General features: G+C 55.2%; 1 protein-coding gene across 1 annotated transcript in view; it reads right to left on the reverse strand.

The window, feature by feature from the left end:
* Window positions 1-415, reverse strand: part of LOC132825960 (neurogenic locus notch homolog protein 1-like) — a 111,569-nt gene extending 111,154 nt beyond the window's left edge. Inside the window, exon 1 of the mRNA XM_060841639.1 lies at window positions 119-415. Within this exon, the coding sequence (XP_060697622.1) occupies window positions 119-167 (49 nt within the window). The 5' untranslated portion in view covers window positions 168-415. The remainder of the gene's footprint in view (window positions 1-118) is intronic.
* Window positions 416-15,254: the final 14,839 nt, after the last annotated feature.

Consider the following 15,254-nt stretch of genomic DNA (forward strand, 5'->3'; position numbering starts at 1 on the left):
CCAGTAACGGAAACCAGTGTCTCCCCGGATCCGAATAAAGAAAACTTTCTCCCCAAGTTCAAATGAGCGTGTCCCGGGATCCTAGCCCCTACCAAACCCCCACCCCCAGGACTCCTACCTGAGAGAAAGGCTGGCAGTAAAATGAGACACAAACTCAATCCAAACATTCCTCCAGTCCAGGATCAGGGAGATCTCTCTCTTTCCTTCAATCCACGAGATATTCCTTTCGGACAGATCATAAATCCGGCAGGTTAGAGAGTGAGCGGCAATCCAGGGGCTGCTGTAAATCCCGGAGGGAGCGGACAGCGCTGAGTTTGGAAAGTGAGCGACAGAGAGGGAGCTGCAGGCGGCTCGGGATCTGTTCCAGCTCCTGCCCCAAGGGGTAGGGGGTTGGGGGGGGGGGGGCAATAACTGCACTCCACTCGGAGCTGCTGCTCTTCTGAAAGCGGTACCGCCCGCACTGAGACTGAGACCGACACAGAGACACAGACAGAAACTTCCCCGGGACTCCCTCTCCCTCCCTCCCTCCGGAGGTGGGCGGGGACTCGAGGTTTGTATCAAACAGAGAGCTCCCTGACCCCAGGGGCTGTGTGTGTGTGTGTGTGTGTGTCTATGGGCTTGAGTGTAGGGGAGGGGGGTAATGCTGGGCAGATGGACCCGTAGCCATCGAGATTCCCCCCCATCCCCATTCCCCCATATCCCCATTCCCCCCCATCCCCATTCCCCCCACACACATCCCCATTCCCCCCACATCCCCATTCCCCCACACACATCCCCATTCCCCCCACACACATCCCCATTCCCCCCACATCCCCATTCCCCCACACACATCCCCATTCCCCCCACATCCCCATTCCCCCACACACATCCCCATTCCCCCCACATCCCCATTCCCCCACACACATCCCCATTCCCCCCATATCCCCATTCCCCCCACATCCCCATTCCCCCCCACATCCCCATTCCCCCCCACATCCCCATTCCCCCCCACATCCCCATTCCCCCCATATCCCCATTCCCCCCACATCCCCATTCCCCCCACACACATCCCCATTCCCCCACATCCCCATTCCCCCCACATCCCCATTCCCCCCACATCCCCATTCCCCCCACATCCCCATTCCCCCCACATCCCCATTCCCCCACATCCCCATTCCCCCACACACATCCCCATTCCCCCCACATCCCCATTCCCCCCACACACATCCCCATTCCCCCCACACACATCCCCATTCCCCCCCACATCCCCATTCCCCCCACATCCCCATTCCCCCCACATCCCCATTCCCCCCACATCCCCATTCCCCCCACATCCCCATTCCCCCCACATCCCCATTCCCCCACATCCCCATTCCCCCCACACACATCCCCATTCCCCCCACATCCCCATTCCCCCCACACACATCCCCATTCCCCCCACACACATCCCCATTCCCCCCCACATCCCCATTCCCCCCACATCCCCATTCCCCCCACATCCCCATTCCCCCCACACACATCCCCATTCCCCCACACACATCCCCATTCCCCCCACACACATCCCCATTCCCCCACACACATCCCCATTCCCCCACACACATCCCCATTCCCCCCACACACATCCCCATTCCCCCCACATCCCCATTCCCCCCACACACATCCCCATTCCCCCCACACACATCCCCATTCCCCCCCACATCCCCATTCCCCCCACATCCCCATTCCCCCCACATCCCCATTCCCCCACACACATCCCCATTCCCCCCACACACATCCCCATTCCCCCACACATCCCCATTCCCCCCACACACATCCCCATTCCCCCACACACATCCCCATTCCCCCCACATCCCCATTCCCCCCACATCCCCATTCCCCCCACACACATCCCCATTCCCCCCACACACATCCCCATTCCCCCCACACACATCCCCATTCCCCCCCATCCCCATTCCCCCCACATCCCCATTCCCCCCATATCCCCATTCCCCCCACACACATCCCCATTCCCCCCACACACATCCCCATTCCCCCCACATCCCCATTCCCCCACATCCCCATTCCCCCACATCCCCATTCCCCCACATCCCCATTCCCCCACACACATCCCCATTCCCCCACACACATCCCCATTCCCCCCACATCCCCATTGCCCCCCCGCACCACCCCATTCCCCCCACACATCCCCATCCCCGCACCACCCCATCCCCCTGCATCACCCCATCCCCGCACCACCCCATTCCCCCCCACACCACCCCATTCCCCCCCACACCACCTCATTCCCCCATCCCTATTCCCCCCACCCCCTGCACCACCCCATCCCCACCCCGACACACCACCCTACTCCCCCCTGCAACACCCCATTCCTCCCAACAACGCCCCATTCCTCCCAACACCTCTTCAATCTCCCAGAATCAGAACCAACTTTACCTTCATCCGAATGCAGCAAAAGTTTAGAGACCTTTTCAAAACTTTTCACCAACCTTTTGGACAATCCCTAATTGTTTAATCTGGAAATATGTTATATAGAAACCCTGGTGAACCAGGTTTTTTTTTGACAGGTTAATCACTGCCCATACCCCCAGCCCATAAACCCCTCCCTCAAAATTCTCAAATCCCACACCTTAAGGATCTACAATTCATGAAGGACTGACCCTCTAACAGTGCGGCACTCCCTCAGCCTCTCTGGTAGTTCCACCCCCTCTCTCGGCAACCATACCAACATGTATCAAAAACAGAAATTGCTGGAAAAGTTCAAATTCTGCGGAAAGGTCACTGGACCTGATTTCTCTCCACAGATACTGCCAGACCTGCTGAGCAATTCCAGCAATTTCTGTTTTTGTTTCTGATTTACAACTTCCGCAGTTTTCTCATGTTTCTATCATATCTTGTATATTTCCCTTCTCAGTGGGATCTTCCTGTGTAAGCAGGTGGCCGTGTGATGACCCAGGGATTGAGGTAGGCTCGCATTACAGTGTGACGCCAGCAGTGGAACAGTAAGACTTACTTATGAACTGCCAGGTTGTTCCAAACCATCTGTCTACAGCAATTTGCACACAGAAAGATCCCACAAACAATAACAAGGTATAGGGTCAGATATTCTGTTCCTTTGAAAATCGCAGACGGATGAGGAATATCAATCCGAACACCCCAGACAGCTACCCACCCAAGGAGCAAAACGACAGAACTGTCAGAGGGAGCTGCTTCAATGTCTCACCCTGAACCAACAATACAACACTTCCTCAGCACTGACCCTCCGACAATGTAGCATTCCCTCGGTGCTGACCCTCCGACAATGTAGCACTCCCTCGGTGCTGACCCTCCGACAGTGCGGCACTCCCTCAGCACAGACCATCTGACAGAGCGGCACTCCCTCAACGCTGATCCTCCAACAGTGCGGCACTCCCTCAGCACAGACCCTCCAACAGAGCAGCACTCCCTCAGCGCTGACCCTCCGGCAGTGCAGCACTCTCTCAGCACTGTCCCTCGGACAGTATGGCACCCCCTCAGTCCTCACACTCTGACAGTGTGGTACTCCCTCAGCACTGACCCTCCAAGAGTGCTACACTCCCTCAGCACTGAACCTCCGACAGTGCTACACTCCCTCAGCACTGAACCTCTGACAATGCGGCACTCCATCAGCACTGACCCTCCGACAGTGCGGCTTTCCCTCAGCACTGACCCTCCGATAGTGCGGCTTTCCCTCAGCACTGACCCTCCGACAGTATGGCACTCCCTCAACACTGACCCTCTGACAGAGCGGCACTCCCGCAGCACTGACCCTCTGACAGAGCGTCACTCCCGCAGCACTGACCCTCCGACAGTGCTACACTCCCTCAGCCCTGACCTTCCAACAGTGCGGCATTCCCTCAGCGCTGACTCTCCGATAGTGCGGCACTCCCTCAACTCTGACCCTCCGACAGTGTGGCGCTCCCTCAGCACTGACCCTCCAAAAGTGCGGCACGCGCTCAAAACTGTCCCTCCGACAGTGAGGCTTTCCCTCAGCACTGACACTCTGACAGTGCGGCACTCCCTCAATGCTGACACTCTGACAATGTGGCACTCCCTCATTGCTGACCCTCCGACAGTGCGACACTTTCTCAGCATGACTCTGACAGTGCGGCGCTCCCTCAGCGCTGACCCTCTGACAGTGTGGCACTCCCTCAGCACTGACCCTCCAACAGTGCGGCACGCGCTCAAAACTGTCCCTCCGACAGTGAGGCTTTCCCTCAGCACTGACACTCTGACAGTGCGGCACTCCCTCAATGCTGACACTCTGACAATGTGGCACTCCCTCATTGCTGACCCTCCGACAGTGCGACACTTTCTCAGCATGACTCTCTGACAGTGCGGCGCTCCCTCAGCGCTGACCCTCCGATAGTGCGGCACTCCCTCAGCACTGACCCTCTGACAGTGTGGCACTCCCTCAGTACTGACCTTCCGGCAGTGCGACACTTCCTCATCGCTGACCCTCCGACAGTGCAGCGCTCCCTCAGCGCTGACCCTCTGACAGTGCAGCACTCACTCATCGCTGACCCTCCAACAGTGCAGCACTCCCTCAGCACTGACCCTCCGACAGTGCGGCACTCACTCATCGCTGACCCTCCAACAGTGCAGCACTCACTCATCGCTGACCCTCCAACAGTGCGGCACTCCCTCAGAACTGCACCTCCAACAGTGCGGCGCTCCCTCGGCACTGACCCTCCGACAGAGTGGCGCTCCCTCGGCACTGACCCTCCGGCAGTGCGACACTTCCTCAGCACTAACCCTCCGACAGTGCGGCACTCCCTCAACTCTGACCCTCCGACAGTGCGGCACTCCCTCATCGCTGACCCTCCAACAGCGCAGCACTCCCTCAGAACTGTCCCTCTGACAGTGTGGCACTCCCTCATCGCTGAACCTCCAACAATGCGGCACTCCCTCAGAACTGACCCTCCAACAGTGTGCACTCCCTCAGCACTGACCCTCCAGCAGTGCGACACTTCCTCAGCACTGACCCTCCGGCAGTGCGACACTTACTCAGCACTGACCCTCCGACAGTGCAGCGCTCCCTCAGCGCTGACCCTCTGACAGTGCAGCACTCACTCATCGCTGACCCTCCAACAGTGCAGCACTCCCTCAGCACTGACCCTCCGACAGTGCGGCACTCACTCATCGCTGACCCTCCAACAGTGCAGCACTCACTCATCGCTGACCCTCCAACAGTGCGGCACTCCCTCAGAACTGCACCTCCAACAGTGCGGCGCTCCCTCGGCACTGACCCTCCGACAGAGTGGCGCTCCCTCGGCACTGACCCTCCGACAGAGTGGCGCTCACTCAGCGCTGACCCTCAGACAGTGCGGCTCCCCCTCAGCACTGACCCTCCGATAGTGCAGCACTCTGTCAGCAATGAACCTCCGACAGTGCGGCACTCCCATAGCATTGACCCTCTGACAGTGCGGTACTCACTCAATGCTGACCCTCCGACAGTGCTGCACTCCCTCAGAACTGTCCCTCCGACAGTGCAGCACTCCCTCAGCACTGACCCTCCGGCAGTGCGACACTTACTCAGCACTGACCCTCCGACAGTGCAGCGCTCCCTCAGCGCTGACCCTCTGACACTGCAGCACTCCCTCAGCACTGACCCTCCGGCAGTGCGACACTTCCTCAGCACTAACCCTCCGACAGTGCGGCACTCCCTCAACTCTGACCCTCCGACAGTGCGGCACTCCCTCATCGCTGACCCTCCAACAGCGCAGCACTCCCTCAGAACTGTCCCTCTGACAGTGTGGCACTCCCTCATCGCTGAACCTCCAACAATGCGGCACTCCCTCAGAACTGACCCTCCAACAGTGTGCACTCCCTCAGCACTGACCCTCCAGCAGTGCGACACTTCCTCAGCACTGACCCTCCGGCAGTGCGACACTTACTCAGCACTGACCCTCCGACAGTGCAGCGCTCCCTCAGCGCTGACCCTCTGACACTGCAGCACTCCCTCAGCACTGACCCTCCGGCAGTGCGACACTTCCTCAGCACTAACCCTCCGACAGTGCGGCACTCCCTCAACTCTGACCCTCCAACAGCGCAGCACTCCCTCAGAACTGTCCCTCTGACAGTGTGGCACTCCCTCATCGCTGAACCTCCAACAATGCGGCACTCCCTCAGAACTGACCCTCCAACAGTGCGCACTCCCTCAGCACTGACCCTCCAGCAGTGCGACACTTCCTCAGCACTGACCCTCCGACAGTGCGGCACTCCCTCAGCGCTGAACCTCCGATAGTGCGGCACTCCCTCATCGCTGAACCTCCAACAATGCGGCACTCCCTCAGAACTGACCCTCCAACAGTGTGCACTCCCTCAGCACTGACCCTCCAGCAGTGCGACACTTCCTCAGCACTGACCCTCCGGCAGTGCGACACTTACTCAGCACTGACCCTCCGACAGTGCAGCGCTCCCTCAGCGCTGACCCTCTGACACTGCAGCACTCCCTCAGCACTGACCCTCCGGCAGTGCGACACTTCCTCAGCACTAACCCTCCGACAGTGCGGCACTCCCTCAACTCTGACCCTCCGACAGTGCGGCACTCCCTCATCGCTGACCCTCCAACAGCGCAGCACTCCCTCAGAACTGTCCCTCTGACAGTGTGGCACTCCCTCATCGCTGAACCTCCAACAATGCGGCACTCCCTCAGAACTGACCCTCCAACAGTGCGCACTCCCTCAGCACTGACCCTCCAGCAGTGCGACACTTCCTCAGCACTGACCCTCCGACAGTGCGGCACTCCCTCAGCGCTGAACCTCCGATAGTGCGGCACTCCCTCAACTCTGACCCTCCGATAATGCGGCACTCCCTCAGCACTGACCCTCCAACAGTGCGGCATTCCCTCAGCGCTGACCCTCTGACAGTGCGGTGCTCCCTCAGGACTGACCCTCAGACATAGCGGCATTCCCTCAGCGCTGACCCTCCAACTGTCCGGCACTCCCTTAGCATTGACCCTCTGACAGTGTGGTACTCCCTCAAAGCTGACCCTTCAACAGTGCATCATGCCCTCAAAACTGTCCCTCCGACAGTGCGGCTCTCCCTCAGCACTGACCCCCCGACAGTGCGGCTCTCACTCATCGCTGACCCTCCAACAGTGCCCACTCCCTCAGAACTGCACCTCCAACAGTGCGGCGCTCCCTCGGCACTGACCCTCAGACAGAGCAGCGCTCACTCAGCGCTGACCCTCAGACAGTGCGGCGCTCCCTCAGGACTGATCCTCAGACATAGCGGCATTCCCTCAGCACTGACCCTCCAACAGTGCGGCTCTCCCTCAGAACTGCCCCTCTGCCAGTGTGGCATTCCCTCAGGACTGACCCTCAGACATAGCAGCACACCCTCATCGCTGAACCTCCAACAATGCGGCACTCTGTCAGAACTGCCCCTCCGACAGTGTGGCGATCCATCAGAACTGACCCTCAGACAGTGATGCACTTCCTCAGCACTGACCCTCCGACAGTGCGGCACTCCCACAGCATTGATTCTCTGACAGTGCAGTATTCCCTCAACGCTGACCGTCCAACAGTGTGACACTCCCTCAGCGTTGACCCTCTGGGCAGTGTGGCACTCCCTCAGCACTGACCCTCCGGCAGTGCAGCACTGACCCTCCGACAGCGCGGCTGTCCGTCAGCACTGACCCTCCGACACTGCGGTGCTCCCTCAGGACTGACCCTCAGACATAGCGGCACTCCCTCAGCACTGACCCTCCAACAGTGCGGCACTCCCTCAGAACTGCCGCTCTGACAGTGTGGCATTCCCTCAGGACTGACCCTCAGACATAGCTGCACACCCTCCTCGCTGAACCTCCAACAATGCGGCACTCCGTCAGAACTGCCCCTCCGACAGTGCGGCACTCCCTCAGCACTGACTCTCCGACAGTGCGGTACTCCCTCAGCACTGACCCGCCGACACTGTGGCACTTCCTCAGCACTGACCCTCCGACAGTGCAGCACTCTGTCAGCAATGAACCTCCGACAGTGCGGCACTCCCATAGCATTGACCCTCTGACAGTGCGGTACTCCCTCAATGCTGACCCTCTGACAGTGTGGCACTTCCTCAGCACTAACCCTCCAATAGTGCCGCACTCCCTCAGCATTGACCCTCCGACAGTGTGGCACTCCCTCAGGAATGACCCTCAGACATAGCGGCACTCCCTCAGCGCCGACACTCCAGCAGTGCGGCACTACCTCAGCACGGACCCTCCGATAGTGCAGCACTTACTCAGCAAGGACCCTCCGACAGTGCGGCCCACTGTCAGCACTGACCCTCCGACAGTGTGGCACTCCCTCAGCACTGACCCTCCAACTGTGCGGCACGCCCTCAACGATGACCCTCTGACAGTGTGGCTCTCCCTCAGAACTGCCCCTCTGACAGTGCGGCACTCCCTCAGCACTGACCCTTCAACAGTGTGACGCTCCCTCAGTGCTGACCCTCCAATAGTGCGGATCTTACTCAGCATTGACCCTCCGACAGTGTGGCACTCCCTCAGCACTGACCCTCTGACAGTGCAGCACTCCCTCAGCACTGACCCTCTGACAGTGCGGCATTTCCTCAGCACTGACCCTCTGACAGTGCGGCACTTCCTCAGCACTGACCCTCCGACAGTGCGGCATTTCCTCAGCACTGACCCTCCGACAGTGCGGCATTTCCTCAGCACTGACCCTCTGACAGTGTGGCACTTCCTCAGCACTGATCCTCCGACAGTGCGGTATTCCCTCAGCACTGACCCTCTGACAGTGCTACACTCCCTCAGCACTGCCCCTCCGACAATGTGGCACTCCCTCAGCACTGACTCTCCAACAGTGTGGCACTCCCTCAGCACTGACCCTTCAACAGTGTGACGATCCCTCAGCCCGGACCCTCCAACAGTGGGGCACTCCCTCAGCACTGACCCTCAGACATAGCGGCACTCCCTCAGCACTGACCCTCTGACAGTGCCGCACTCCCATAGCATTAACCCTCTGACAGTGTGGTACTCTCTCAATGCCTACCCTCCAACAATGCGGCACTCCCTCAGCATTGACACTCCGACAGTGCTGCACTCCTCTGGGGGTGTTTGCCCAGTTTACATGGGGAGAGGTAACAAACTCACAACCTCCTGACTGCGCAGTGAGGGTACAGCCACTGAGCTACTGCTCATTTCTTTGGCAGTTTTGATGCAAGTAATATTTTAGGTTAAAATAGGAATTACATTAAATTTACACTCCTGTTCAACAAAATTATGGCTGAATTGGTTGTGGCCTCAAGTCCAGTTTTCTGTGCTCCCAGTGACCCCCTGTTTGATGAAAACCATTCTAACTTAGCCTTGAATGTATTCAGGGACTCAGCCACAGCTGTTCGCAGCGGTAGAGAATTCCATCAAGTAACAACACCCCAGGGAAGGAAAGTCTCACCCTGTCTTCAACTGAAGACCTTCCTATATTTAAAGTGCATCCCACAGTCTTGTATGTCTCCACGAGATCACCACTCATTCCACTACAGATCCAACCGACACAATCTTTCCTCATTAGATATGTCCCACATCCCAAGAATTTCCTCTGAACTGCTTCTAAGGCAGTTTCTAAAATGAGCATATTGACTATACACCAGACTCCAGGTTTCTCTGAGGTCCCCTACAACCATAGCATAAGAAATAGTAGCATAAGTAGGCCATTCTGCCCCTCAATCCTATCTCACCATTTGTTAAGATCATGGTTGACATGCTCCAGTCCTCAGCTACCCTCTCATGTCAGCTCCTTGTGGCCCTTCCTTGACATTCCAGACATTTATCTATGTCCTCTTGAAATGTTTTTTTTCTGATCTTACCTCCACTTCTGACCAGGGCATAAAATGTCAGACAATCACTCCACTTTGAGAGAAGAAATTCCTTCACATCTTAGTTAGAAATGAACAACCTTTATTCTGTAAATCCACTCCCTCTTTGATATTCCACCACAGGCCTGGGGAGTGGAGTTTTGAGAAAACGAGGAGGGTGATTATTTTGATATAAAGTTTTAATAACTGTGTGAAGATCATGCCAGCACATGTCCTTGATGGTTGAGTGTCTCAATGGAAGGATTAATGGTCAGAGCGAGTTGCTGCAGGTTTTCTCGCTCTCAGAATAATTACAGTCAGGTACACGAGATGTGCACCTGTGTGCAATTGAGACAAAACTTCGGAAACCCCAAATTACTCAACTGCCATTGGGCCAGAAATCTGGGGAAAGAATACACAGTAAAAGTGGCCTTTGGATCATCGTAAAGTACAACCTGGCTCACTGATGTATTTTACAGAAGGAAGCATGATCTAGAGGTTACACCACATCAACAAATCAGCAGCAAAGTTGGACCCAGAAATGACAATGAAATGGTGTCAATGCCATCAGCAGCAGGTAATGTGTGCAGCTCACCACCACCTCCTGAGAGCAATTCAATCACCCAAGTGTTTTTTCATCATTCATTCGCAGGATGTGGGTGTAAGGGACATGAACAGTCAACCACACTGTTATGGGTCTGAAGTCACATGTGGGTTAGACCAGGCAAAAATAACAAATTGCCTTCCCTGAAGTAAATGAATGAATCAAGATGGGCTTTCACGTCAATGGATTTATGGTCATTATTATATTCTTTATTATAACTTTTTTTGAATTAAAGTCATATTCAAATATCTGCCGTGGGAAGCGATGAACCCTGAATATTACCTGACACCTAAGATTTATATTCTAACAATCTTCCTGCAAACCTAACAGTATCCTCAAATAATGTCAGGTGACCCAGTGAGAGTCATTGCATGTGGTACTGTACCCTAGTGAGAGTCGGTGTGTGTGGGAGCTGTACCCCAGTGAGTCAGTGTGTGTGGGAGCTGTACCCCAGTGAGAGTCAGTGTGTGTGGGACTGTACCCCAGTGAGAGTCAGTGTGTGTGTGGGAGCCGTACCCAGCTGGGGGTCAGTGCGGTTTTCAGGGAAGAATTCAAAGAGTTCACATAGATGTATTTAAAGATCTATTTGCATTCTTCATAACTTAATCTGCCAATTTTTTGATTAACTTCAAAGGTGATTAAAACAATTCTCCTTACCTCACAACGCAAAGAGAAAGATTTTAGATGTTTATTCAAGTGATGTACAGTTGTCTGGATAATGTCCCATCTCAGCCACAATGAGACTCTCACATGGAGGTGGGAGAGGGCTGGGAGCTGGGGAGGAGATGCGAGGTCTGGTGTGTGGGTGAGGGGTGGGACTATGTGGGAGAGGGTGGAGGTTAGTGAGGGGTCTGGGTGTGTGGGAGAGGGGTGGGGTTGGTGAGGGGATGCAGGGTCTGGCTGTGTGGGAGAGGGGTGGGGGTTGGTGAGGGGATGTGGGGTCTGGCTGTGTGGGAGAGGGGTGGGGGTTGGTGAGGGGATGTGGGGTCTGGGTGTGTGGGAGAGGGGTGGGGGTTGGTGAGGGGATGTGGGGTCTGGCTGCGTGGGAGAGGGGTGGGGGTTGGTGAGGGGATGTGGGGTCTGGCTGTGTGGGAGAGGGGTGGGGGTTGGTGAGGGGATGTGGGGTCTGGCTGTGTGGGAGAGGGGTGGGGGTTGGTGAGGGGATGTGGGGTCTGGCTGTGTGGGAGGGGGTGGGGGTTGGTGAGGGGATGTGGGGTCTGGCTGTGTGGGAGAGGGGTGGGGGTTGGTGAGGGGATGTGGGGTCTGGCTGTGTGGGAGAGGGGTGGGGCGCTGTGGGCAGTAGGTTTTGGAGCATTTCAAAGCATTCCTTAATCTGTTTACATACTAATGAGTAATCGTCACAAAGTACTGTATAACCAAAGAAATATTTCTGAAGGTGTTGCTGTAGTTGTAAGGATGAAAACAGCAGCTGTTAAGCTCACAGCAAGCTCCCCCAAACAGGAACCCTATAATTTCTGGGTCATGTCAGCTCCTTTGATGTTGGTGTCCCGATGGGTCTAGACAATAAGGTGAACTTTGCTCACTTTCTTTTATACTGTCGTGGAATCTTCCACATTGAACTGACAGAATAGATGGAAAGTGGTTTAACAACCCATCTGAAAGTCTGACCCTCCGGCAGTGCGGCACTCCCTCAGCACTGACCCTCCGACAGTGCCCACTCCCTCAGCACTGACCCTCCAACAGTGCGGCACTCCCTCAGCACTGACCCTCCGATAGTGCGGCACTCCCTCAGCACTGACCCTGTGACAGTGCGGCACTCCCTCAGCACTGACCCTCCGACAGTGCCCACTCCCTCAGCACTGACCCTCCGACAGTGCCCACTGCCTCAGCACTGACCTCCTGACAATGCGGCACTCCTCAGCACTGACCTCCTGACAATGCGGCACTCCTCAGCAATGAACCTCTGACAATGCGGCACTCCCTCAGCACTGACCCTTCGATGGTGCGGCACTCCCTCAGCACGAACTCTCCAAACAGTGCGGCATGTGCTCAGCATTGATCCTCCGAGAGTGCGGTGTTCAGTCAGCATTGACCCTCTGACAGTGCGGCACTCCCGCAGCACTGACCCTCCGACATTGCGGCACTCCCTCAGCACTGACCCTCCGACAATGCAGCAATCCCTCAGCACTGACCCTGTGACAGTGCAGCACTCCCTCAGCACTGACCCTCCAACAGTGCACATTCCCTCAGCACTGACCCTCCGACAGTGCCCACTCCCTCAGCACTGACCCTCCGACAGTGCGGCACTCCCTCAGCACTGACCCTCCGATAGTGCGGCACTCCCTCAGCACTGACCCTGTGACAGTGCGGCACTCCCTCAGCACTGACCCTCCGACAGTGCCCACTCCCTCAGCACTGACCCTCCGACAGTGCCCACTCCCTCAGCACTGACCTCCTGACAATGCGGCACTCCTCAGCACTGACCTCCTGACAATGCGGCACTCCTCAGCAATGAACCTCTGACAATGCGGCACTCCCTCAGCACTGACCCTTCGATAGTGCGGCACTCCCTCAGCACGAACTCTCCAAACAGTGCGGCATGTGCTCAGCATTGATCCTCCGAGGGTGCGGTGTTCAGTCAGCATTGACCCTCTGACAGTGCGGCACTCCCGCAGCACTGACCCTCCGACATTGCGGCACTCCCTCAGCACTGACCCTCCGACAATGCAGCAATCTCTCAGCACTGACCCTGTGACAGTGCAGCACTCCCTCAGCACTGACCCTCCAACAGTGCACATTCCCTCAGCACTGACCCTCCGACAGTGCCCACTCTCTCAGCACTGACCCTCCAACAGTGCGGCACTCCCTCAGCACTGACCCTCCAACAGTGCGGCACTCCATCAACACTGACCCTCCGACAGTGCGGCACTCCCTCAGCATTGACCCTCCGACAGTTCGACAATGGTGTGTGAGTGCTACACTGTTGGAGGTGCTTCTTTTCTGAGACAGTGTACACAGAGATGCTGTCCTTGCTCTGTGGGGATAGTAAGATGTCCCAGAGCTTCTGTTTTTGACTGGAACAGGGGTTTCCCCTGTTGCTCTGTGATCAATATTGAATTCACCAATCAACATCACTGAAGAGATCATGTCACTGTTTTTGGATTTTGCTGTGCATAAATTATCTTCATGGTTTCCTACATTGCCGCAGTACTTAGTATTTTCAAAAGTATTTCATTGGCTGTGGAGTGTTTTGGAATAGCCTCAGGATGAAAGAGATGCTTTAGAAATGTAGTTTTATTGTTTGCTGGTATTCCAACCTCTCCCAGATTTCCTGTCTTCCTTCTTCTGACCCTTGCATATCTCCTTTCTTCTCACCACCATGTTCTTTCTGTCTCTGCCTCCTGCTCTCACCATCTGAGTCCCTGATATTCCGATCCATTCTCTCTCGATATGAATGAATCACCCTACACCTACCTTCCCCCCTCCCCGCTCTCAGAGGGAAACATATTCATTGATAGTGAGGAGGAAACAAACACCATAAATCAGCACAGCATAAAAGGGATGAATTAACCTAAAAATAAAACTACTCTGAAATCCCGCCACCTTTTTCCTGTGTCCATGGTAATCTATTTGAGTAACAGGATATCAGAGTTAGTCTCTCTAACCTTGTGTCTCGAGATTTAAAAAGTTTATGCAGGGTTTATATAAATCTGGAAATATATGTGCAGTTGTCGTTTGACGTTTGCAATCACCAAGAAATGCAAGTAGACAATAGACAATAGATGCAGGAGTAGGCCATTCTGCCCTTCGAGCCTGCACCACCATTCAATATGATCATGGCTGATCATCCTCAATCAGTATCCTGTTCCTGCCTTATCCCCATAACCCTTGATTCCATTATAGCTAAGAGCTCTATCCAACTCTTTCTTGAAAGTATCCAGAGACTTGGCCTCCACTGCCCTCTGGGGCAGAGAATTCCACACAGCCACCACTGTCTGGGTGAAGAAGTTTCTCCTCAATTCTGTTCTAAGTGGCCTACCCCTTATTTTTAAGCTGTGTCCTCTGGTTCACCCATCAGCGGAAACATGTTTCCTGCCTCCAGAGTGTCCAATCCTTTAATAATCTTATACGTCTCAAACAGATCCCCTCTCAGCCTTCTAAACTCAAGGGTATTCAAGCCCAGTCACTCCAAGCTTTCAGCGTAAGATCGTCCCGTCATTCCGGGAATTGACCACGTGAACCTACGCTGCACTCCCTCAATAGCCAGAATGTCTTTCCTCAAATTTGGAGACCAGAACTGCACACAGTACTCCAGATGTGGTCTCACCAGGGCCCTGTACAGCTGCAGAAGCACCTCTTTGCTTCTATACTCAATCCCTCTTGTTATGAAGACCAGCATGCTATTAGCCTTCTTCACTACCTGCTGTACCTGCATGCTTGCTTTCATTGACTGATGTACAAGAACACCCAGATCTCTCTGTACTGCCCCTTTACCTAACTTGGCTCCATTTAGGTAGTAATCTGACTTCCTGTTCTTGCCACCAAAGTGGATAACCACACATTTATCCACATTAAACTGCATCTGCCATGCATCTGACCACTCACCTTGCCTGTCCAGGTCATCCTGTATTCTCCTAACATCCTCCTCACATTTCACCCTGCCACCCAGCTTAGTATCATCAGCAAATTTGCTAATATTATTTTTAATACCTTCATCTATATCATTAACATATATTGTAAAAAGCTGCAGTCCCAGCACTGATCCCTGCGGTACCCCACTGGTCACTGCCTGCCATTCCGAAAGGGAGCCATTTATCACTACCCTTTGTTTCCTATTAGCCAACCAATTTTCAATCCACGTCAGTATTTTGCCCCTCATACCATGTGCCCTAATTTTGCT

Source organism: Hemiscyllium ocellatum, chromosome 21 (assembly GCF_020745735.1).
Source record: "Hemiscyllium ocellatum isolate sHemOce1 chromosome 21, sHemOce1.pat.X.cur, whole genome shotgun sequence".
NCBI classification, from domain to species: domain Eukaryota; kingdom Metazoa; phylum Chordata; class Chondrichthyes; order Orectolobiformes; family Hemiscylliidae; genus Hemiscyllium; species Hemiscyllium ocellatum.